This window comes from Lissotriton vulgaris, chromosome 7 (assembly GCF_964263255.1).
Source record: "Lissotriton vulgaris chromosome 7, aLisVul1.2, whole genome shotgun sequence".
Classification (NCBI taxonomy): Eukaryota; Metazoa; Chordata; class Amphibia; order Caudata; family Salamandridae; genus Lissotriton; species Lissotriton vulgaris.
Genome location: NC_141695.1, coordinates 1,331,473,160 through 1,331,500,050, shown reverse-complemented (window position 1 = coordinate 1,331,500,050; position 26,891 = coordinate 1,331,473,160). Strand labels below are relative to the sequence as shown.

The window sequence follows — 26,891 nt, the reverse complement described above, 5'->3', positions numbered from 1 at the left end:
TACCACCCACACAGGAAGTACTCCACTTCCTTCTATCCATATCTCCTCTGTCTTGTGTTACTCTTTTTGACATGTCTGATCGTGCCATAATTTAATAGACCCTGAACATGCGGGGTAGACGACCAATCTTGTACTTTTAATCAGAACATTTTTGATGGGCTGGTTTCCCTTGGATGTCCTCAGTTTGTCAACCAAGGCACTCATTTTGGAGGCCATACCCCCTATATACTATTTTCACTGATACAGGAGCTTAATCTAAAGAATTCGAAGAGCTATCCTAAATTGATCACTAATTAAATTCTGCATTGATAGTGAGCTAAACCTTTGAGATGGGCAACGTCACTAAGTGCGTTGCGGGGGCAGATATGCTGAAGTGAATGATGGAGGTTTCAGTCCATGTGCGGTCACTGGTGTGGCTGTATTTGATGCAGCTGCTGGGGGTGAAGATGGGGTCCTGCATGTATGGATGGGGCTAGGCAGGCGGCAGGAGTGGCAGTAAAGAAAAACAAAAGCAGCAGTGATTAAAAACGAGGGAAGCAAGAGAAGCTTTGATAAAGGAGGGAGACAGTAGCAAGTGAAAACAGATGGGACAAGAAGAGAAAACAAAAACAAGGGAAATAAAATAAGAATGCAGAGCAAGGGCGAAGCAGCAGCTATGGGAGAGAAGGGCCTAGGACCATTAGGGTGACTGTCACTATATTAACCTGTGCCTAATCCCCTCCCCTGGTATCTTAGCACAAACAGTCAGGCTTAATTTAGAGGCAATGTGTAACGAATTTATCAAACACCAACTGTAAAAGTCCAAGTGCAACACCAAGAAAAATCCCAAACCAGTTTAGAAAAATCAAACCTTTAAATAAATGAAATGACCCCAGAACAAATTACGTTCAATCAGTAGAACCAGAGTTATGGATTTTTAGAGTTTTTAGTCCAATCTAGCACCCAAAATATAAAAGCAGCAATGATGCTTAACTGTCAAACGAGACTGGGTCTGAGTCAAAAGTGAAGGCCACCATGATGGACTGCTGGTAAAATACAAGGGATGGATTGGGGGAGGGGGCACACTGTCCTACCTCCACACCTGGTTCTGTAAAGTTCTTCCCTGCCCCGGTCAAGGCTTCAATATGTCTGACAACAAAAGGCTGGTGCCAACATTCTAAAAGTATCAAATTACTTAAAATGTGTCTTTATGATTAAAGAGGACTTTAAATTGCTACTCATTTGGAGTTTTTCACTTCCATGACATGTAAAACTCAAACCCACATATCCTACTTATTAAATATCAAACTCCCTGCTCTATAGGCTTTTAGGGTTTACTTTAGTGGAGACTTAAATGTTTTGAAAAGGAAGACTTGGGCATGACAAAAGACTCAATTTCCTGGTCAAGCTGGCAGTTTAAATATGAATACTGACTGCAGTGACCGGCCTGGACGTGTTTTAAAGTGCTACATGAGTAGGTGGCACAATAAGTGCTGTCAGCCCACCAGTAGCATTTAATTTACAGGCCCAGGGTACATGTATATGTACCATATAATAGGGATTTGCAAGTAAATGAAACTCGCCAATCAGGTGGAGGCCAGTTTTGCCAGGTTTTAGGGAGAGAGCACTTTGCACTTTACCTCGGCTAAAAAGTGCTAAAGAGTCCTAATGCAAACTAAAACAAAATCAAAAAGCAGGAAGGGTGAAGGCAGACTGTTTGGAGTAACCCTGCCAAGAGGACCAGGTCCAACACCAACCAATTGTAAAAAGTATTAATCTGAACTGTTGGCATGGCCTCGCTCTCTGCATCCCCACTAAGATTAAATGCTCTGTGGCTTGAAAACTTGTGGCTTGCAACACCTCGGATGGAGACACTGTAATCTGGTTTTGTCTGAGGTTGGTGCAGAATGGATTAGATTGGGCTGAATTGGTTTTGCATAGCAGTTGACTTTGATCCTTCAGCTTGCCCAGCCATGTAAGTCGAGATGCCAGAAAAGATGCCTGCGCATTCAGATTTATTTTTTTCAGCCATAGTTACAGCTTTAGTAGTCTGGTCCTTCGTTTTCTGGTGTGATGAGGATTTTTCAACCTGTGGAGATTAGATTTTGAGGATTTTTCAACCTGTGGAGATTAGATTTTGTTAGCATCACTTTTGCCTTTCTTTGATTTTGAACATTGACTAGAGCTCCCGGTTTTGTTTTTTTAAAAAAAAAAAATGTTTTACCTTTCTGTCTGTATTTATTCATATTTATTATGGGTTTTGTGAAAAAAATAAACAAACTGATATATTTATATATTTCCGCATTATTTTTAACCAATAAATATGCAGTTCTGTTTGAATGCCTGCCAAGTTTCAGTGATATGAACACCCACAGAAGATGAATCAATGCACTTCTATGAAAATATGCACATTTCAGTATCAGCCTTGTGCATATCTACTGCAGTTTAAGCCTCTTTACTAATAATCCTTTTTATAACCCTCTTACCTATCAAACCACACAGTGATTGGCCTGGCAGTCATGGCAAATTGTGTTTGACAACCGAGAGAACACCAATGAAACCGGATTGAAACTTAAGTCTACTTTCACTCCCCCGCCAGCAAGCGTACCAGTGGAAATCACCACATTTGAGAATGCAGTCTACTCGGAAATAGAAACACTGCAACCAAGAAGCACATTTAACAACCTTTCCCACCAGGATCGGGAAATCATCAAACGCTTACAGAATGACCCCACCCGCATTATAAAACCTGCGGACAAAGGAGGAGGCATCGTGGTTATGAATAAATGTGATTACGACAAGGAATGTTGCCGACTACTGAGTGACACTCGCAATTACAAACTTCTGAGAAAAGATCCAACTGAGGAACTACAGTTGAAAATAAATCGTCTCGTCAAGGAGGCTAGTGATGCGGAATACATCTCCAAACAGGAGGCTGACTACCTCTGCACAAAAAATGCGAGGGTACCTTACTTTTACACTTTGCCCAAGGTGCATAAAGGAATCACTCCACCACCAGGAAGACCCATCGTATCGGGCATTCAATCACTGCTCGAACCCCTTTCGCGCTTCTGCGATTTTTTTTTTTTTTTTTTTTTTTTTTTTTTTTTTTTTCCTTAATCCACTAGTACAGAAGACATCATCCTATATTCAGGATACAAAGCACCTGCTGAACATCATTAAAGACACCAGCTTCAACCCTGAGACACAACTCCTTGTCGGACTAGACATAGCTTGTACACAAGCCTACCTCAGGATGCAACCCTACGCGTATTACACGATGTACTGATGGAAAATACCTGGCAACACCGAACCCCTCGACACTTTATCCTTGACTGTGCGGCCTTAGCACTAAAAGACAACTACTTCGAGTATGAAGGAAAATTCTATCTCCAGACGAATGGAACTTCGATGGGGAGTGTCTTTGCCCAGAGCGTGGCCGGGCTGTACGTTCATCATTTTGAACGTACTCCCATCGAGGCCCCCACTAATCCCTACTCAGTCAACATCATAACCTGGCGTCGTTATATTGACGACCTCTTCATCATCTGGGAGGGCAACGAGGACACTCTGAGTCAATTCCTAACATGGATCAATGACCGTGATACTTATCTCCGGTTTACCTGTACTAGCAGCTCAACTGAGCTAGCATTCCTGGACCTCAACATCAAAGCTGAGCAAAATGGCTTGATTACCACCACACACTACAAGCCTACCGCACCCAACTCCTTATTGCGCTTTGACAGTTTCCATCCTAGGCCACTCAGGGAAAACCTTCCCTTTGGCCAGTTCTTACGCATAAGGCGAAATTGCAGTATGATTCAAGACTATAAATCAGTCGAAAGCATTAGTCCACAAACTGGAGGAGCGCGGTTACCCCCCAGAATCATCTCCAAGACCTGTAAAAGGGCACGGAATCAGAACAGGGAGGCACTCCTTGACACCGTAATTAAACCATCTGAGTCACCCATCATGACTTGCGTGACCACTTATAACACTGCTTCTCATCAGGTGTCCAACATAATTAAGAAGAACTGGAAAATAATCAATTCAGGAGCAACGAAGTGGGACCTTCCTAGTTTTGCCTATAAGAGCAAAAAACTTGAGACCAGCTGGTGTCCACAAGACCAAGAACGAACCCACGACCCACAGACAACACTATCCTCAATGCATGGGGTCTACCTAAACTCACTGGACACCAACCGTGCAACAATTGCAGTGTCTGCCATCTCACCTCTCCCTCAAAGACACTAAATTTGGAAAATGGCAAAATTTGGACACAACGTCAGTTCACAAATTGTAACTCCTCCAACTTGGTATATTTGATCATATGCCGGTGTGGCCGGAGATACATCGGCATGACCACCAGGAAAGTAAGAACTAGAATGACTGACTGAGCATAGGAGCACCATGAGATGTGGCAAAAATATAAGTAAACTGACAGAACACTTTCTGTCCCACAATCACACCCCTAACGATTTCACATGGACTGTAATTGAACAATTTGAAAACTGTGATGAAAAAACTCTCCATACAAGAGAACAACGGTGGATTTACCGCCTTTCCACTCATCTAACCGGACTCAACGATTCCATACCATGGAATTCACTGAATACTTGAATCCCTGTCTCCGTTTGGACTCGTGGTTTGGTCCCAGTCTGTACGTTTTATCTGTGCTATGTCCTCTACCTCTCAACCAACACTTGGGAATACATGATGCACTAACCGCATACCAGCACCAATATGCATGCTCTTTCCATGAACACACTGCGCATACTGTGACGCTGTATTGACTCTGATCATGCGCACATGCGCTGCTTAGTAAACGAATAGGCGCATTCCATATAGCCGCGCCCATTGCTCCACCCCTCTGCAGGTGCCGCCCTCCGGAAGGATTATAAATACCCGACCGTGTTTTACCAGTCAGTCACTCGGGACACCGCAGCAGGACTACAGGTTTACGGAGCTCGCAGACCGATAATTTCGTGAGTATAGAGACAACCTCTGCACGACTGCCTAGGTAAGCAGCTTTTTCTCCCAACAGGATTGGCTCTAACCTCTGCCTTCTACAATACCTAGGGTCCTCTCTCCCCCTCCCAGGTGACCCATGAGGCTTTAACAGCTAATAGCGAGTGTGAGGAAAAAGAAATTTTCTTACCTGTTTCTCACCCTTTGTCTATTTTTCGCTGTTTAGTCCACCACTTACACCCCGTTTTTAACCGCTTTGTAGTCACAACCGCCATGTAACTTACATGGCCACGTTCCAACCCGCCGGTAGAGGTCGTTCACACACCTTAACTTGCCGGCAACATGTTGTGTTATAAGTATATCATACTTATTGACTCTACCTTGTACGTCTGTCTTCGTCCTTTTGTTTTGTGTACAGTAAAGCGGAGGGAATCCCCCTCCACACACGTATAGCACCTTAGCGCGTGCGACACTTTTTAAACACGTATCACTTAATATAATAGTTTTTTCACCCACACTCATTGGTCCTGAGAAAAGCCAGTTGTAAATATAAAAGGCCTGGCTGAAACATGTCGACCACATAGGACGTGGGAGTTCATAATTCGCTCCACTGCGTCCGTCTGCCTTTTTATTCGCTAGCGTGGGCCCAGATATTAAAGTTTTCGATATACCCTCGGGAACTGGGACCTACTGCATAGCTTTTAAATCACTTTCTTACACACACCCTCTCAGCACACTCAGAGGTATACCAGCTCCTCAGTAATCTGGAGTCGAAGCACACCTGGGACACATTCGGTGTCACTGTGGTGGGCCCGATGATGAAGCATGCCACCAACTAGGTTGGTGGGTGAGGGCTTAACAACCAAACTAAATAGTTTGCCATCATACGTACTGAGTCTCCCTATAAACACAACGAAGCTAGTCCTTTATTGATAAGTACATATTAACTTGGGGATCCGGACTGGCTTACCTTGTCCTCTCTCTCCCTTTTGATTTGCTGATAAATTGTGTTTAGAGTCACTCAAAAAGCACACAATTTCCGTTTTTATCCACATTTAAAAATAAACACAGCCAAGAAAAGAAATGGTATTCTGTCTGTATCTGTAAAAATCAGTAAAGACTGAAAACAGGGAGCCTTAATTATGACTTATAAAGAGCCTTAAACGTGGATGATGGGATCGTGTTGGAGGATTGTCAGCAGACCACTGTTCGCAAATGATTGTGTGTGGAGAAAACTTAAGAGGAACAGACTCGGAACTGACATATAAGACCGGGAACACCAGCTCTAAAGTACACTGTAACAAACCAATAGCAAGTAATGTGGAAGAGCACACATGCAGGCCATATAGCTAGTGCGTGGGAGAATTAAGGCAGCCCGTGTGATTGTGAGATTGTGAGAACAGTCTTTAAAGAGCCATGGCATGGGGCTCACCGTGCAGAATTAGTAGGCCATGTCACAGTTGAGGTAGCTTGGACATCAGAGCACAAGCCCAAGTAGGCGATGCGTCTTCATGAAACCCTTTGACTAAATTAGTGTGGATTTTTATCAGTTCTTTGATTTCCCCTCCCTGTTTTTGCTCATTGTTCCACTACAGTCGGATTAACAATTTAAAATCAGCCTTGGCCTTCCTCCAGTAGGAATACTCCAGCCTGATGTCGGAAGTCTAGGCTTTCTTAAAATGTACAAAAGCAACTCTAGATAGGATTTGGCCTTGGGGAAATCATTGGCTAGTTCTTGTGGAATACGGCCCTCTACATTTATTAGCCTCTGGGACCTTTTTAAGCATTCCACCCATCACCCTTGTGTTAGCGTGACACTAAATGTGGGTCTTGTGCTCGCTGTGCCATAGGACTCTGCTCTTAAACCCCGGATGTTCTGTTTATTGCCATGTATGTCCTATGCGCTTTACTATCTGGGGGTTATGTGAATGGATGTATGATCAGTATATATATCGCACTGCTTCAACACATTTGCAAATGTTGCATGGTTAACTTCCATTAATTATTTGCAGCAATATTGAGTGTGATGGCTACAAGCCTGGTGTTGTGCTTAGTCACATTCATAAACGGTGGACGCATTTGTATGTTTCATGATAGATTAGCTTTGTTTTTCTGCATGTGTACGCTTGCAAGAGGGAAGCAATGGCAATACTTAAATGTTCCATTGGAGCAAATGTGTATAACCCTGTTTAAGTTGCTCAGGGAGGTCTGGTCTGATCCAGAGAAGACTGAGTCAGCCTGCTATACACCCTGCACTTGAACCTTTGAATTTTTTGTCAGATGAGGATGCCGACTGTCCAGAGGAGTGGTGTGGAAAGAGTTGATGGGTAAATTCTTGGAATCTAACAGAAGGTTACCTGCTGATTATTCGATTTAATTATGTGACCATGTTTCGAACTACTAATAAGAATTGCACATTTTCGATTGACCAAGTGAGTTTTTAAAAAAAAAGAATACATGAGAAGAGATTCCTGATCGGTTTTCCTCACTGGCATATCTCCAAACTGGAGTCATTAGTCTCTGGTCAGAAGGAGTCTACCTGACGTGGGATCTGGATGTATTCCAACTCCTCACAAGGCTAGAATCGGTGCTGAGATGAGTTCAAGCAATCCACCCATCACTTGTGGTGCATCCATGAACAATGATGGGAATGAAGGGTTGCAAATATCTTTCAGGTTGCCTGCTAAGCAAGCTTTAACCCTACCTGATGTGGGTTGGTTGTACTGAACGACCAAGCATCTTCAGTGTAGGCCATTTAATTTTTTTGTATACATATTACTGTTTATCTGGGCCGGGGAACTGAAACTAACCTGTAGCTTCAGGATATGGCTGCTTCTACAAATTTCTCAAATGTTGAAATTTCTCAAAGATCCAATTAGGGTGGATGAATACAAAGGACCCATAGTCTCAATGTATTTTAAAAAGAAAACTCCTGTTTTGGCACTTCGGAAGGAACTGATGGTTTTCACGTCACCTGGCATGTCTGGAATTTGCAACTTCTAAGCATGAAAGCGGTTTGGAGGGAATACTATTTTCTTCGGAGTCCGCGGGTATGTAAATCTAAGCACATGCCAAATGTAGAGGCAAGAAGCTGATAGTACCATTAATGTTTTATAGCGGTAGGAAAGGTTTAATTAGGCTTTTCCTAATTGTGTGCGCAAGCATTGCATTGTTTGACTTCACAAACTTTACTCAGTTCTCCAAAGAACTGTATTATCCCTTTTGTTTGCAGTCCAGTGTCTCCTCGACAAGTCGAAATGTCATCTAGCTAGGACTCCAGATTCCCTAAAGTTCCCTTCATTGTACATATGATATTTGAAACAAGCAGCCTCTGCGTCGGTAAGACCTTGATGACTTTTTTCAGCCCCTCCACCGAATTTGAGAAGGGGGTTGGGGCAGGGTAGTGCAGTTTAAATGAAGCGGCCATGGTGACCCACCCATAAACACCTTTTCTAAGAAGGCGGCTTGTCTCCAGCCGAAATAACGACAACTTAGAGCTCCAGTGAACCAGACGCTCCAGACATCAGTCATCAATTCCAGCCCATTCACACTATAGTGCCCCGAAGTGAACTCCTGGAGGGTCCGTTGGCCCCTGCTGTACAGCAGTGCACCTCACTGGGGTGGCATGGTGTATGGTGGAGTTGGATCGGCCCTGAGAATGTCTGCCTGTTGAGGGCCTAAGTGATGAGTCCGGAGGGGAGGGGGGGGAGGGGGGGCATTGGGAACGGAGGGGCAAGTCACCCCCCTGAAGATTGTTCTGCATTATGAGGTCAACCACGCAGAAGGGAGAGCAGCCACCCGACTCAGAGGCCTGCACCTCAGGGCCTTGCATCCGCAAGACACCTGTGTGGCAGCACAGAAGGAGATGGTGGCTGTCCTCTCCCCACCCCGCTGACTACAAGATATCACTGCTTGGCCTACCAGCCATCACTGCTCAGAAGAGCGCAGCTGCCCGACTGGCAGGCCTGATACCTTGGGCCTGCACTGCAGCAGTCAGCAGTCCTGGTCACAGGAGGGCGCACGTCCGAGACTGAAGCTGCAGCACTGAGGCTAGCGAGGTGGGACCTTGAGCCCATGAGAGGGCTGTGCGGCAACCAGAATAGTGAGCCTGGATGTGTCCGGGGATGACTGAGAGAAGTGGGGTTATTCACCCTCTCCCTGCCCTCATTGGCTGTTAGACATCTGTGGTCTGTGTGGGAGGAACGTGACCACCAGACTAGCAGATTGGTTCTCTTGGGCTCAAGCACCATGTGCCATGGCAATCGGTGTGGGCGGAGGGGGGAACCTGGAGAGCGGGCTACCTTAACGGTGATCCTGCTGGGCAGCAGCACACAGCAGTGTAAGAGGCTGTGTGGCCCACCTGACTGCCTTGGAGTAACTGGGAGGTGCCTGTGGTTGGGGAGAAACCCCACTAGGGGGGCGTGGTGGCGCACCCTGGCCCACATTGATTACCTGCTATGCCTATTGCCCTGGGGAACTTGAAATACGATATATTCACATACAGACTGCCAAAACGAGTCCTGGACAATGCACATGCACTAGAAATGTCAAAGCCAATAACTTTCGCACTTGAATGGAGTCCATCAACTTCTCCGGAAGCAGGTACGAAGTGGCCAAGCTACGCATTCTGGTACAGGGAAAATCTGGGTTCTTTACATCACCAGCAAAAGCATGGGATTGGTTGGAGGGCTGGCGTACCTAGAGACTGCAGCCCCTGGGGGGGCAGGAGAGGTCACCCCCCCCCCCCGACCAACAGGGCAATTATTCCCTATCATACAGCAGCAGGCAGCAGTCCGACGTGGAATCAGAGGCACCATGACACACTGCAGTGTGTGAGGAGTACCCAGTTGCATGATTTTTAGGTCTCGCGGAGTCAGCACGCATGCACTGCTCAGACATTTAGTAGCAGCTTTTGGAAGTGCGCCCACCAGCTTGCGCTCACGTGCACATGCATGCTGTGGCGCACATGCTTGTTGGAGTTATTACAAATGTTTGATACGTTCTAAAAAAATGTTTCCGACTACGGTTGTAACTTTTTCCCATAACTTGTGAGTGGCTGACTTTGTCAGTGCATTTGGTCACAAGAGGGCATGGAGAGTGATCATTAATAAACATCTTAAACTAAATACAGTGAGCAAAGGGTGACAGAAGTCTTAAGTGACGCATTCTGTTTATAAGATATTGCAGGAGTGGAGCACGGCTCATCGTTTTGAAATAGATAAGCGGTTACTGCTCCCAGTACCCAAGTTACTTAAAAGAGGAGACATCCTAGAAGGAACGGATTTCCAAATAAATTATGTAAATATTTATCACGTTTTATCATTTTTGCCTGCAAGTTTTGGATCAGTTAGTAAATGGTCTTAAATGGGTACTGCATTTGTGTCTTCCATTTCACCCTGATTATGCTTAGTTTCCCACCTGCACCCTTAGTGTTGCTTCTCCACCATGAGTCCTATGTTACTACTGCCAAAAAATAACAAGCCTTGGCATAGCCAGTAGGTTTCGCCTTTGGGACCCTATAAGTGTTTAGCCATGCAACAGTTGATGTTGATGCACCAAGTATATTGTGCTGGATAACTAAACACTTAAAGGCGAGACCTATTGGCTATGCCAATGCTTGTTCTGGGCTGCTGTCGGGGTCAAGAGTTAAATGGGCTGGATAACCCTCCTACTGGGGACAGTTACTAAGTTGATCCTTCAAGAACGTATTGACCTGCTTGAAGGAGGGGTGGGGGGGGGGGGGGGGGTGGAGTATCAGCACCTCCCAGCCTAGGGTGGATGGATCGGGGAGAGGGATGCTTTGCATTCCCTCCTAGGTGCACAAGGGGAGCGGAGGAGCTTGAGTCCGCATGACTGACCAATCTTGGGCGAATACAAGACCATGCCATTTCATTCTGTTTCATAAGAGTCTGAGTGTCTTGGGTATTGGAGGATACAATGGCAGAGCAGCCAACTCCTAACATTTAGGGTGATAGGTGCTCTGCAAATTGGGGTGGCGGGTAATTTTTAGACCCGCAGGGAGGGGGTCGTTCCTGGGATGGTTGTTTGGGTTTGATTCTTTAGAAGTTGCAGCAAAGTCTACAACAAATATTATGGTTACACAATGAGCCCTGGGGGAGGTGGGTGCGCAGCGACCAGATTGGAAAGGGTCCGGGTACAGGATGGACCCGGCAGTCTAACTTCTCATGGGGAAACTGGCTCATTCTGACTTGAATACTGTTCTGGAATGTGAGTGGCCGGTGCTCAAAGGTGAAACATACCCTCGTGATACAGGATATCAAACCGGCCCTGGACCTCCTGCTGGAGAACAATTTAAAAGGCCAGTATTGCAAAGCCCTGGACAGATAGGGATACATCCTGGTGGCGCACACAGAATACACAGCTGGATCAAGGGTCACTGCTATCCTCCTAAGATTCTCTACACCATACACACTATAAACGTCCAGACGGATGGGCAATGACCTGATGAGAATGTGTGCTGCCGACGGGCTTATGATGGGGTCACACAATCAATCTAGGCTCTGTTTAAACACCACCCAAATTAAAGGGGGACACTCTTTTGGTGCTTTGCGCCTCTTGGATATGCCAATGGGTACCTAGATCCTGTGCGATGATATGAATGATGCAATGTCATTGTAACGAGGAAGGGTGGTTCAAGAGGGACGAGGTCCAGGACGTGAGCCAACTCAAATTTTGTTGTGGACGTCGTGGGACTGGTGGACCTATGGCAGTGCTCCCTCTGAATGAGAACCACTTTCCCGTTTATCAGCCAGGCACTGTAGTCTATCGCAATTTGACTATATCCTTACCCACTGCTACAGCGTGGGCCGGCTATAGCAATACATCACACTTGGCTTGTGGTATTGACTACTCCCCAGTGGTGACCGGTTTGTCAGGGCTGGCCAGAGACTGTTCTGGTACCCAGAATAGCAGCCTGGCCCTTGAAAGATGAGAGAACCTGACACTGGATTATTGCGTGCACAGAACAATACTTCCAGGTAAACGAAGGGTCGGCAGCCTCGACCTGCACCTTGTGGGAGGTGTTTAAGACAGTGCGCGGGGGACACTCAGGCCCTCATTGGGATTAAAGGGAAAGACTAGATTGCATGGATCCTGGAGCTGTAGAGGTACATTAAGTCCCTGGATAGGGGAATATCAGGGGGAAAGCCCTAGACGCTGGATGGGGCACATGCCATGGCCACAAAGAGAATGTTATGATATGGGTGATAGTCACCAAGCTCATAGCCTGACTGGCCAAAAGAGACTGGGACAGAGATTGGGGCACTAACATACACAACCCAGAGTGCATGGTGCGGGTGTAAATACCAGAACCATCCGCAATGTACTACAAGAGCGTGTACTCCTTTTGGGACCCGCAGGTTTGATGGGGACTGTGTGGATCTCCTGAAAGATTGAAGGCTTCAGGTCTTGTCCGCAGATGACAGGGAAGCACTGGGACAAGACCCAATTGTGGAAAAAATCGAGAGGGCTATCCAATGGTTGCAACCGGGCAGGACAGCGGGCCAATTGACTTGCCTATTGAATTGTTCAAATGAGTGACCAGTAAGATTGCGCCTCATCTACTTAACATGTTCTGGACAGCAAAGGTAGACCGAGCTCTAACAGTGGACCAGAGGACGGCCACAATAGTCTGCCTTCCCAAGAAGGGCAAGCCTCCCACTGCCTTTAGTCCTTAACAGGCCTACCTCTACTCAATATGGAGGCCAAGGCTTTGGCAACCATTTGTTGAGGGTCATAACCTCAGTGATGCAACCGGATCAGTTGGGGTTCATGCCGCATAGGGGTACCCGCTTAAACCTGAGGCGCTTATATGGGGTGATGCACATGACAGATGCTGGGGTTGGAGGAGACCATGGTACACTCCCTGGACAAAAGAATGGCCTTTGATTGTATAGAGTGGCCCTATATAGTCATAATCCTCCCCAGACTGGGCTTCAGCTCTTAATTCTGCTTGTGGGTTCAACTCCTCTATCAGGGCCCTGTGGTGATGGTGCGCATGAATGGCATTGTCTCACACATTCTCTCTTCGCAGTGGCAGGGGTGCCCCTGTCGCTGATTAACTCTGAACTGGAGCCTTTGGCGGCTTGTACCTGCCTGGACCCTCTCCTGTAGGGGATTCGGAGAGGTGGGCATGTGAGAAGATCTCCCTGTACTTCAATGACCAATTACTATGTTTCATAGCCCGCTTCTCGGTGCATAGGATTTTGAACCTTTCCAACCTCTTCAAGAGCTACTCGGGCTATCCAATCAATTTGGACCGATCCCTTATCTTGCCTCTGTCAGGGAGATGTCCGGTTCTAACGTCAAAGCTCCATTGGCGACTTGAGGATTTCAATACCTGGGCATTTTTATTACCATGAACAGAAATTTCTTAAACAAAATCTGACTGTACAACTAGAACGCCTGGGAGGATGTGCCGCCTTGGAGAGCGCTGACTATGGGGCGGGGCCGTGCTCTTGATGTTGACCCTCCCCTGCATGCTATACGTCCTTCAGAATATCCCCTACAAGGTGCCGCTGCAATTAGTCACCAAAGCCAACAGTGAACTACACACACTACTCTGCAACAGAGGCAGCTCATTCATATCCTTCGGGAAGCTACATCTGGGAGTGTTTGAGGGAGGGCTGACCGTGCCTACTATTGGGCCGCACAACTGATGGTAGTATATGAATGGTTATTTTGGGACAGGGTCTAGCCAGCTTACAGGGTTGATCCACAGGCTATGGGTGACTGGAGATATTCTTCCATTCTTTGACAGGAGAAGGGTAGTTGCACTCCCAAGTCCGACTTGGGCAGTAGTTATGGTATGAAGCGAACAGACATCTGGGGTGGAAGGGAAAATTGACCGCCATGACTCTGCTATGGGACGGCAAACACCTTGGTGAGGTAAAGAATTTGAAGGGCCACATTAGATGGGATTTGATAGGGATAGACCGACTAGGGGATGGTTGGGGGGGCAATCCTGTCCTTTGAGGACTCACAAGTAGAGTATGACATGGAGGATAAGGAGAAATTCAAATACTTACAAATGAGGTATGCATTGCGGTGCCATCTGCCTGAGGGAACAACTATTGGACTCCTTGCCCATGGAGGACTGGTTAGTACTAGACCCAATGCTGGTTAAAGCAGTCAACTTGGTATATCTGAAAATAATGAACAATTTCCAGATCTTCTCTTGTTGCTTGATGGTGACTTGGGACTCTTACAAGATAACAGAGTGGAGGCCATCCAGAGCCCCAGGGAAAAAAACACTAGGGGCTGCAGGCCATTGGCACTTTCTTCCATACACATTGGGAATGCCCTGAGATTCATCAATACTGGAGGGAGGTCACAACTGTCATGACTGCTGTTGGGGGCCTGGGGGTTCCATTAGAGGCTAGATGGCCGATACTGGGTGTTGGACTTGGCCCTTTTTGCAGGGTCATCCCTGAACTTTTTGCCTTCCTCCTATATTTTCTGACCTGTTGGCTATTTTATGACTCTGGGCACTTTACCACTGCTGATCAGAGCTAAAGTACATATGCTCTCCGTCGTAAATTGATATATGGATTAGTGATTCCATGATCGGATGTTTGGTTTACTTGTCAGACCCTAATACAGCGCACTGAGTGGGCCCAGGGCGTGTAATCCAACTGCTGCTGGTGGGCCTGCAGCACTGGTCTTGCCACCCACCGAAGCAGCCTTGTAAAATGTGTCTACGGTCTGCCATTGCAGAGCCTGCGTACAGTCTTGTACTGTCATGCGGACTGGTCAAGTGCACCCACTTGCCAGTCCCTAAACCTTCCCTTTTTTCATATTCACCCCTATGGTATACTTACAATGCACCCTGCCATTGGGCCTAAGGTAGGACAAGCCCTCATGTGTGTGGCATGTCCTAATAGTGAATTACAGCCGTTTTCATTTTTCACTATTGCAAGGCTACCTGTTCTCCATAGGCCAGAATGGGCTGTTAGATTATTACATGTTTATAATCCTAACCGGCTCAGAACATTCGAGTTTAGTATGTCTGAACTCCGAATAATAAAATACATCTTTTAGTGAAGTTTATTTTAATATTCTGTGTTTGCAAATACCACTCTTAGAAAGTAGGTATTTGCTTGTCTACCCATTCAAACCTGCCTCTGCTAGGTTTGTGTGTTCCTTTGTCTGGTTTTGTGAGTGACAGGGCTGGGGGATTCCAAGAGACAGGCTGAGTCACCCAGTGGTGAATAGAGAGATCTGCATCTAGATGAGAGGTGCAGGGAGAGGGGTTCCCCCAAAGGTGAAGTCCTGGTATGTGAGTGAAGACCGCCCAGAAGAGTGTGGGATGTGTGACAGTCAGATACGGTCTTGCCAGTCTCAGGAGAGTGGTGTGGAGTACATGTGTAACTAGAGACTCCCAAATCTAACACTGGGCGTTTCCGGGGAGGAGGAATGGCCCAAGTATCCTAAACTGTGGTTGACATTGGCAGCAAGAGTGGCTAAATAAAACACTGCAAAAACATGGGGTGGGAGGGGGTCAGGGAATTGAGTAGACCCCTCTTTATCCTGGACTGGAAGAACGACTTGGGCTGTTGTCCGCTGGCAGAACCTGAGGTGTCAGAGCAGGCATGCCCTCGTAAGTACGAGCATGTGCAGTAGCTGGATCCAATACAGGGAGACTGGAGGCAGGCTAGGGGTAGGGCTAGTAGGAGGGTCCAGGGACATTCGTGCCTCAACGGTCTTTTTGCAGAATATTGTGCCTATGGAAATCTATGTGAAATATATCTGACCCCACAATCAGTTGGTAATGGATGGGGTTTGTACTTTCCCATAATTGACTTGCTGTCTAACTTTCATTCTACAGGAGTTGTTACATGCTCATCAACTGTTTCACAAAAATAATACAAAAAGGCAGCTTGATCTAAAGGATCTTAATTTTCAATCTTTTTTTTTTCCTTGCCATGGATAGCTAATTTACTTTCAAAGAAAGTGATGCCACAGATTTTAAGAAAATTGAGTTCTACCTAGTCTCCACCTTTCGAATCAATACAGATTTTCACCTATAGAATCTAGGTTTACTGTTTATTTTAGATGCCCTATTATGGGAGGTAGATGGCAGTGAGTGCCCAAGCTTTAATCTGGTTGGGCCTGTCTGTCTCTAAAAGCTATTGACCAACAGCTCCTACTAAATTAAATACTGGTAGTGTCCGTATTCACTTTTCCTCTACCTCTTGTGACTAGGTTTGCCTTAAATCTTAGTTTCTCCCGGTTTGGCGAGTCTGAAGTCTGCTGTTGGAGTCCAGTTCTCCACATGTGCAAATGGCACCCAGTTGTGTTTTTTGACCTTTCCAAAGAGGTACAGTGGCATGGGGAGAAATTATCATTATGCACACTTCAACTGCTGGACATAAGCACAATGGCGAAGGTAAGCAAATGTTCTCAAACTGTCACTTGAGGGGAATGTTTCCGGGCTTCAATATGCGGTATTAGATAATATTGACCTTGAGAATCTGGTCAACCCAGCCCATCAAGATCAGTACCGAATCTTGGCCTCCACCTTGACCATAACCTTTTCCTTGAAGCTCGGACGGCCTCTTGATCCAGCTTAGGTTTCTTTCACCTGAATCTTCCCTTCTGTGCACCCCACCTTCAGATTCCTGTATCCAGTGCATGTATTCAGTCTCCGGTTAACTAGGGTAACCATATTAATTATGGGCAAACAGAAAAGCTTCTTGATGGCCTCCAGCTGATCCAGAACTTGGCTACCAAATTAATCTGCAGTCAAAAAAGTCAATGTTTGATCTGTACTCTTTACACTAGGTTCCAGCAAGAACGCCAGTTCAATTTAAAGTGCTAACAATTGGGTAATTCCTTAATCCTCATTCACCTGCATTCTAAACAGTTTTATGAAATTCCTTAAACACTGACTGCAGTTTTTAATTTTAGCCAGCGGGGGACAGCCGCACTTATTTTTCCACATCAAACATTTATGGAGAGGGGAGGGGCCACACAAAGCAGAAAGACTGCGTAAAAAGACGGAACCCCTGTTTCAAAAGGAGAAAGCAGGAAACTGCAAAAGTGAGAAAGGGATAGGAGGTGTCTGAAACCTACTTCATGCCTTAATTCACTACCAGACTGTGCAGCTCTGTTATTCAGCAAGGTAATATTTAATTGCACCGGGCGCAGCCTTCCGAGCAGAAATTTGGGCACACGCTCATTCTTGTACAAATTAAGCACTGACAGTCTTCATGCACATTCCCCCTGTTAATAGCTAATGTTGGTCTTAGTTTGTGCGCGTCAGTAGGATGAACGTTCTGTAAAAGTGCTTTAAATAAAGAAGAAAGGGTGTGAAGAATGTAATAAATTGTGTCCAGTTGGTGTGCGGGCCTGAATTTGTCCAACATTTTTGTTCTAGAGGGAGGAGAGTGACACTCAGACCAGTATCTCCTCGTGCTTTAAGAAGTACCTCAGGCCTCTTGAGAACCAGAAGTTGGCGGCATTAAATAAGCTTGCGTTCCAAAATAAAGTGGCCCAGAAGCAGATGGTGGAAAACCTGACCAAGCTTAAAGAAGACCGCAATCAAGTTCAGGACGTCTGGGATGTTGTCCAGATGAGGCTTAAAGAACAGGACCCTTTTGAGTTTCTTAACGTAAGTAAAGAATCTACTTTCATTTTAACTAACTGTAGTGAGCGATCATGCACATGTCATTTTACAGTGCTGTTAAGTATCACGGATGTCCATACTGCAGTTCAGATAGGTCTGAGATTTTCCCAGAATTAAAGTAACCCTTGCAAAATGTTTCTTTTCCAGAATGTATTCACTATCCTGTGAGATGTACCCTAGCCCCAATTCTCACATATATTGGGGAAACTGTTTATTTGAAAGGCTTAAAGGTAACAAGCGCTCCATAAATGCAAACCTTTTCCCGTCTTCTAGCCCTCTGCTATCCTCCTGAATCCAAATAACTGACTAACCTATCTACCACTTAAATTACTTTCATATATCAATATACTAACTAATTCAACACTAATCCTTTATGGGTTCCAGAGTAGTGTGCTACTCGCCGAAAAAGCACTTTGATCCTTCTGCAGGGGTAGTATGCGCTATATAAAAATTACAATACAATATTGGAATATTCCATTCAGTTATCATTGTTGTGCACCCTTTTTTTAAGTTTCCTTACGAAGTGTCCCAATATCATTTCAATTAGTCATTTGTTAAGTTTGTATTTTGCGTGTTCGTGCCCTGCCACAATCCTGTTCTTCTGCTGGTCTGAAATCATTGAAATCTGTTGTGTGAAGTGTCTTCTGTAGTATGGACTCCAACGATTACCCACTCTTTCCAAAAGGTTTCTTTGTTAGTAGTAGCTTCTTCTTAAAGGTGTATGTTAGAAATGGGGTTTCTGGTTGGCTAAGGTTTGCACCAAAGCAAGGCAGTACCACCATTCTAGTCAGGATAAGGGAGTTTCACTCCTAAAATAACCCCTGCTCACCCCCTTGGTAGCTTGGCATGAGCAATCAGGCTTATCTCAGAGGCAGTGTGTAAAGCATTTGCACATAACCAACAGTAATACAGTGTAACACTACAAACGGACACCACACAAGTTTTGAAAAATATCCAATATTTTATATACTTAAAAAAGCCCAAATACGATAAAAATCCACAGTACAGTACTTTTAAAATGGATGCGTTGCAAGATGTCTAACTTTCCAAGATACGTTGAAAACACAGTTCCTTGATGTCGCTAGCCCGGACGGAGCGATCACGACATCATGAACAAACAAATCCAAACAGTTTTAACTGACCACAGCATCGCGGGTCAGCTGCATGGTCTGGAAGACCTGCCAACAGTACCTTTCAGAGATGCAGGTCGTCGATGACCTCTCATTGTCATGCCTGTTGCAGGTCGATCTTCTCTGTGATGGATCAGGAGCGCTGGCATCGGCAGGCGTCGGGTGCTGCGGTGCAAAGGGCAGCGGTTTTGCGTGCGGTGCCCTCAGGTCGCGGTACGAGCAGCGGCTCTGTGGTAAATAAATAATTACCCAGTCAGAATTTCTATACATTAACAAGGATCATGCATATAATGAGAGGCAGAGTCCGTGGTGTCCGATTCAGAAGGGCTTTAATTCAGTAACTCGAGTTAAGGGAGAATCGGGTTCCATCACCACTAGGGATCAGGAAGGATCGTCATCTGAATCTTTATTCACAGAACACATTATATATAGTTAAAACGTACATTAACTTGCATAGAGAAGGCGGAGCGCTCCAGGCGGAGCAAGTGAAAGAGATAAGAGCACATGGGCGTGAAAAGGGCGTGTACACGTGGGTGTTTACTTGATGAGTCATAGATGTGTCAGGTGGGTGGATACATGGAGGGGGTCTGCATGGTCAGCAGGAACCTTTACCCTACTTGTGTGCAAACTTGATCATGACGTGGAATTGACGTGTAACTGGGGGAAGCTGGGGGGAGCTGACTTTCGTGCTAGTAGAGGAGTCTTGAATGTCAGGACGACCTGCACCTCTGGTATTATCTGATATCTTGAGTTCGGGGGATGTATTGTCTGAAGTAAAGGTCGCTCGAGCAGAGGCTGCTCATCACTAAATGCTAATGTGTGCATATATTTCTTAGTGCATTGCGGGGGCCATGGGCCTTCTATGGATGCGAGTTCTGTAAATCACTTGAATGGAGACAGAAAGGCTAGGCCCTATCTTCTGCAGGCGGAATATGTTTACCCTTTTCATTAAGCAGGAATGTGTTTCTGTGGAGCAGAGCAGATAACTGTAGGCAAAATACTGTCTTGGCAGGCCTAGCTGGGCACCTCTCGGCTGAGCAGGAAGTATGTGAGAGGTCAGGGATGCATAGCTAAACTGCAGTTTTCAGAATTTCAGGAGGCATAGAGCCCGAATTAGGGTCCTGGCTCAGCTGAGCCACAAAAACGAGTTCATCTCGACTTTTAAACGTGCACCATGTAAATGCATTGGAAACATAGGCCTCAGTGCAGAATTAACGTTTCTTTCATGGAGGGCCTGGTAACTGACATGCTAACATTGGATGGAAATGCAGAGGCATTATTATTACAGGCATGAGAGGAATTACATGGTGCCATGGACATACATGGGGTATATGTACATACATAGGGTGCATGTAGGGGACAAACTGGCCACGTAAAATTTCTATTTCCTCATTCCCTCCTTGTCCCCTACTGTGCCCTTCAGGACACATCGATATTCATGATACCATATATCTGATCATACAGCATCATTTGCTCGTCTTTTTACTTTTGTATACGTGGATGGGGAATACAGGCAGTGGCACACAAGCCGCAAATCGCTGGTCCACATTGCAGACAGACAGCAACTGAATATTATGAGCAGTATCAGTCCTAGGAATGACAACACTGTCCAACCCCATCCTGATATTACACTCCAGAGCCAACCGGACCAAGACCATGGGTCTTGATGCATTTCATGAGCTATCTTGTGGAGCCTTGTTATTGCTTCATACACGGATGGCGCGTTATTAGGAATAAGCACGCAACAACTGGAGCCGATCACTCTACAAGCCCCGCCCCTATCTGCCAGGATGACGTCAAGAACAAGGCGATTCTGAAGAACAACAAGTCTCATAGCTGACTGCTCCTCCGTCAAGTTTCCTAAAGCAGAAGTAGTCTCATTCACTACTGCTTCCAAGGTTCTTGTTAACCTGCGTATGAGTTTACTGTTTTGGACGGGACCTATGAACCAGAAGTATCCTTTAATGAAATCTTTATATTGCTCCCAAGCTGTCTCAGTCTAATCAACTACTGGGGAATCAGTCTCCCTCATGTGTCTAACATGTACTAGTCGTGAATCTCGATGATATTGGGATGGGGCTAGAAAAACGGGTGGCAGTAGGAACGCTATATAACACTTTCCACCCCAGTCTAAGGGCAGACGTACATAGGCTGTCTGACCGCAAATGAAATAAGAATGGCGGGAAGCTTTGAAAGTAGACTTTCCTTTATCGTTGAACTCGACTACAGTATTACAAGCACTGTCCTAAATGCACGGACCCTTTCTTTCTAACACATAATTCACCCTTTACTGGTAAGACTGACAAGAACGGTGGACCTGTATTTGTCTCGGACTGGACATTCAGAATCATGAGGTTAAGGGAAGCATTTCCTTGTTCGTACACCTCCTTTTCTAGATCGGTTCCTTTCCTTTGGGGAAAACCATATTTGTCTGGGAAACATGCCTTATTCATTACTATATTCAAGTCTCCCCAGATCCATTCAATCTGGGAATCTGTGAACTTTCTGACTTGTGATGACATTAAAGCAAACCATGCTCCGCACGAACCATTGTGCGAGAACCGGAAAGGAAAGAGGGGCAAAACTCCCTTCGTTTTCTGATAAGGTGGGAGTCGGCCACATACCCAACAATTCGTTACATTGCTGGCCTGATGAGAATGGTGCAACATTTGGATAAAAGTATTGTTGCGCAGTGCTAGTCGATATGACAGTTCATGGGGTGGCAGATCACTGAATGTGTGCTCTATAGTGTCATTGAAGGAAGAGTGTATATGTGAAGCAATAGGGGGAAAGAAAACATGTAGCGTCAAGCTGATACATATAATCGATATACTTAGAAGAAACATAATAATCAGAGTTACTATACATCTGCTGCGTAAGGTTTTGCAGTATTTCTCTTTCTTATCTCTCTGTCTACTATTCTGGTCTACGATCTTATACATGTCAGGAACCTGTCTAACCGATTCACCACAGGAAGGACTTAAACAATTAAACGCCGTCTGACTTACTAGACCGTAACTTTGACCTATACTCCTGTGGCGGAGTCTTTTCTAGCAAAGGGGGCTTTGAGTCACTGGTTTCGGGGAAGTCCTTAGTTTCGATCACAGTTCCATGGAATTTTTTGACGTGTTGGGCATGAATCCAGCCCTTTCTTCCTTCGACCTTGACGGCAGTCCTCGTTGTAAGCAGTACTAACTTCGGTGCTCGCCAGCGGGGCTCGAGAGGACTTGAATGATCAAAGTTCCGCACCAACACTATCTCCAGGAACGATGGAGTGTTCTTTAACTTGGGTGTTGTCGGGGAAGGCGGCTGCAACCTGTGAACGACAAGAGAGGAGTGCAGACATCAAGGAAGCCAGGTAATCTGTCAGCATATTACTGTCAACATCGGTAATTTTCTTTGGCATAGGCGTACCCCACATATTCGGTGGTCTACCAAAAACCACCTCGTAAGGGGACAGTCCTGTTCTGGAATGAGCTACCATACGCATGTAAAAGAGGGCAACCGGCAAGGCTACCATCCAATCCACGCCTTTTTCTGCACAGACTTTCGCTAATTTTGTCTTAAGTGTTTGGTTGTGCCTCTCTACAAGTCCGGCTGCCTCTGGGTGTCGTACACAATGGAACTTCCACTGGTACCCTAACAGAAGAGATGCTTGTTTCATTAATTCAGAGGAGAATGGCTGACCGTTATCTGAGTACACGACACTGGGCAATCCATAACGCGGAAAGAACTCTCGAACCAACTGCCTGGCAGTGGTTACAGCAGTGTAATCTCGGACTGGGTACGCTTCTGTCCATCTAGATAGTGCACATACAACTACTAGGACATATTTATATCCTCGACATCTGTCCATCTGGATATAATCCATCTGAAGGACTTCAAAAGGGTGGTCAGGAGGATGAAATCCACCTTGTTCCACTGGAATGCCTTTGCCTGGATTGAACTGACAACAGATCATGCAGGTACGCACTTTCTGTTTTGCTGCTGCATGCAGGTGCTTGTTGAACCAAATATTCTGTAAACTGTCTAACATAGCCTTTTCTCCTAAGTGTGCTGGACTATGTGCTGTGTTTATGATGACTTGAACCATAGTCAGGAAGAAACCATGTGGCTTTGCTTTTAGTCATTCAACCCTGGTCAGTCTGGACCCCTCCTTGTTCAGTCCATTTCTTTATTTCGTCTGGAGTGGCATGTGTCTGTGTCTAGTACATCTTGTGAGGGATCCCCGACTGTCATGCAGTTTGTCAGTGATGGTACTTTTGTCTTCGTCGTGTCTGTTGGAGTTTCTGTTGGAGTCTGCGCTGTAAGTTTAGCTGTCCGATCTGCCAGGTCGTTACCCTGGGAAATGGTGTCAGTGACTTTCGTATGTGCTTTGCATTTCATGATGGCTATGGCTGTAGGCAAGTGTATAGCTTCTAACAGAGCCCGAATAAGGGGGCCATGCTGAATTTTGGCCCCATGAGAGGTCAGGAAACCTCTCTCCTGCCATAACACCCCGAAGTCATGAACGACTCCGAAAGCGTACTGTGAATCTGTATATGTTTACTTTCAAGTTCTTGGCTCGTATGCAGGCTTGTGTCAGAGCGATGAGCTCTGCTGCTTGGGCTGACAATGTGTCAATTCTTTGTGTCTCTATGACTTCAGTATCAGTGGTCACAGCATATGCGGCCACTAACTCTCCTGTGCTCGTTCTCATGCATGAACCATCCACATAAAGTGTCAGGTCAGGCAATGTCTGTCAAGTCTTGTCTTGGCTTCGTCACTGTATTAATTACTTCCACACAGTCATGTGGTGCAGTGTCTGCTGTGCTTGAGGGCAAGAGTGTAGCAGGGTTGAGAATATTGCATCCTCTGATCTCTATGTGTGGCTGAAATAATGTCAGTTCATATCCTGTCAGTCTCGCTACGGTCAGATGTTGTGTCTGTGTTCTGTTCAAGAGAACTTCCACGGAATGTGGAACCTGTACTGTCAGCGGGTGTCCTAACACTATGGAATCACTCTGTCTTATTGCTTGGGCTGTTGCTGCAACTGATTTCAGGCACGCAGGCAGAGCCTGGGCCACTGGATCCAATGTACTAGAAAAATAAGCACAAGGCTTGTGTTTTCCTGCCTGATCTTGTGTAAGGACAGACAATGCTGTTCCGTCTCGTTCTGTGACAAAAAGCGTAAAAGGCTTGCTGTAACAAGGAGTCGCTAAAACTGGTGCTTGACATAGAGCTTTTTTCAATTCTTCAAATGCAAGTGTATGTTCCTGTGTCCAAGGGAGGACAGTCGAAGACGCTGCCTCCTGTGTTAGCTGTATGAGTGGTTTAGCTAGATATGCATACTGGGGAATCCATTGTCTGCAGTAAGAAGTGAGACCAATGAAGGCCCGTACTTCCTTTTGTGTCTTGGGCTGTGAAAGATTGGCAATTAACTGAATACGGTCTTGTGTCAGCTGTCTACCCCTCTTGGACAGCAAGTGTCCAAGGTACACCACTTGCTGTGCACAGAATTGCAACTTAGAAGGGGACACTTTGTGCCCCTTGTCTGCCAGAAAGTATAAGACTGTCAGTGATGCTTGTTCGCAGTCTGTTTCTGTTCGTGCTGCGATCAGGATATCGTCTACATATTGGAGCAGTGCGGTGTTGGCAGGCATGTGAATACTGTCTAGTTGTCTTTTCAATGCTTGGCTGTAAATACTAGGACTTTCTGTGAAACCTTGCGGAGCTCTCGTAATTTTAAAGCTGCGTCCATTTAAACAGAATCCGAAGAGGTATTGGCTCTCTGGATGGATTGGGACACTAAAGAAGGCGTTCTTCACATGGATTACAGTAAAGAACGTCGCTTCGGAATCAATTGCAGTCAGTAATGAAGAAAGTCTGGGACCACTGGGTATTGGGGAATTATGCATTTGTTCAGTTCTCGAAGGTCAATCACTAGTCTGTAGACTGGTGGTGCATTAGGGTCTGTTCGTTTAAGAATAGGTATGACCGGTGAATTACATACATTTGAGTCAGTTTCTACTACCACCCCTTGTGCAATGAGTTCGTCAACAATTTTCAGTAATGCTACTACGGCATCAGGTGGTAACTTGTATTGTCGGATTCGTGGCAGTACTACTCCTGGTTTGAGAGTGACACGGTGTGGCGTAATGTGCATATAACCTACATCAGTCGGACCTCGTGCCCATAAATGCTGTGGTACATTCTGGAGTCTGGGATCAAAATCTCTCAACACATAATGTCCTTTAAAATCACGTAAAAACAATCGCCCTCCTTCCGGAGAACAACAAATAACTGCTCCTAGTTCTTTCAATGTCTTTATACCAAGCAAATTTTCTGGACATGACTTAGTAAGTAACAAGTCTGTGGTACGGGACAATGGACCAACGCCTAGGGAAACTGGCTTTGACACTTCGTTAACAATAGGCTTTCCTGAAAATCCCAGGGAAATATTCTGTGAGCCTGAGAGGGGTGCCCCTGGAACTTCGTCATTACTGATGGTAGTTCTGCTCGCCCCTGTGTCAATCAAACTTTCTGTCTTTTCCCAATACACGACTATGTACATAGGGACCTTCTTGATCTACAGGAACCTCAATAAGGGGCAAGCCAACCTCCCTCTCTAGGCTATTTCATGAGTATTGTTGATATTCTGGATAGTCTGACTGTGCGTACTGGTACATTTGTTGCGTGACATGTTGTGTGGCAGCTATTGGTTGCGGTAGAGCTACTGTCTGTTGCGTGTTCTGTGGGGTGCTATTCTGTCTGGGAGGATGCGGTCTTTCTTTTGTCTTGCCAGTAGCTATATTGTGTTTCAGGACGGCACATTCGTTTACATAGTGACCTGGTTGCTTGCAATAATTACAGTTCCCTTTAACAGGTGCCGTGCCCTTTTGAACGGCTGATCGTGCTAATTCTTGTTCATGTACGGTGTGGGGTCTATCGCACTCAACTCGTCTTTTCAGTGCGTTCTCAGTAGCTTGGAATAGATTTTCGAGAGAATACCTTTCTTTTATAGGAGGTCCCTGTTTGCAGTAGTCGAGGCACTTAGGCCTGTCAAACTGTCGTGCTCTGCCTAAATAATTTATTTTTCCCATTTCCTCAGTTTCAAGCTCAGCATCATCTGATGCTGAACCCTCCTTCTCGTCAGACTCTTTCCTGTGTAAGTTTAGAATTTCTTTTCGTATTTTCTTGCACATGCATTCTGTCTTTCCCACTGTATCATGTTTACCAGCAGCTATGTTGTCACTCCAAACAGTCATACCTCTAGTTACTCCTTTGTCTGGCTGGTCTTGTTCCCTGATCAGACAGTTAATCAAAAAACGTAAAAGTATATTTTAACCTACTTTTCTTTGTTCCATGGCCTCTTCTATACTCTCGGGTCCCTCCCCCGTTCTAATGAAATTGTATATTTTGTCTAATTTTTCCTTCATGCCTGGTAATGGAATCAAATACTCTGCAGCGCGTCTTAGTTGTAGTGAGTACATGAGCATTGGACCCACACCTGGTACTGGATCATATATACAATGTGTAATCGTTACATTATGCTTATAGGGTGATGCTGTCATTTGTGGCGTTCGTTCTAGTCCTAACCCTTGCAATGTTCGGGATGTTTGTGGTGATGCTGGTGGCCCCCCTCCCGCTGCGCCTTGGCCGAAGTCGTCTTTCACGGTCGGTGGAGGAGGCAGTTGTGTAAGCTGATCCTGTGATGGGGGGAGAGGGAGAAAAGGATTGTTGACTGGGGGGACAGGAGCAGGGAGAACTGCGTTAACATAATCCGGAGCAGGCTCCGCTAGATAGGAAGAAATAAAAGCCTCAGCTTCTGTCTGTTTATGCCTATGTACTTTAGTCGGAATCAGTGGTGGCGGCAAACTACCAGGTACTTCGGAGGGGGTCACTTTAGCTAGTCCTTCAGCGAGGACGGGATACATACCTTTGATAAGGGCATTTCTTTCTCGATCTGCTTGTTCTGCCTTAACCCGTTCCCCCTCTTCCTTTAGTTCTTTTTCTCTGGCTTTTTCTGCTGCCTCTTTACTTCTCTCTGCTTTGTGGAATTCTTTCTCTGTTCTCCTATGCGCTTCTTTACGCCATAACTCAATGGCATCTTTCTGGGACTGTCTAGCTTTCTTTTTCCACAGTGCTTCCTCTACTCTCATGATGCATTCAGCATCCCATGTTCCTGA

At 45.7% G+C, this 26,891-nt stretch overlaps 1 protein-coding gene across 2 annotated transcripts in view; it reads left to right on the top strand.

Annotated features, from left to right (window-relative positions):
- Positions 1-26,891, top strand: part of LOC147703626 (zinc-binding protein A33-like) — a 231,186-nt gene that overhangs the window by 98,550 nt on the left and 105,745 nt on the right. For both annotated transcript variants that reach the window (XM_086931967.1, XM_086931966.1), the window contains exon 5: positions 17,345-17,578. In XM_086931967.1, the coding sequence (XP_086788093.1) occupies positions 17,345-17,578 (234 nt within the window). The remainder of the gene's footprint in view (positions 1-17,344; positions 17,579-26,891) is intronic.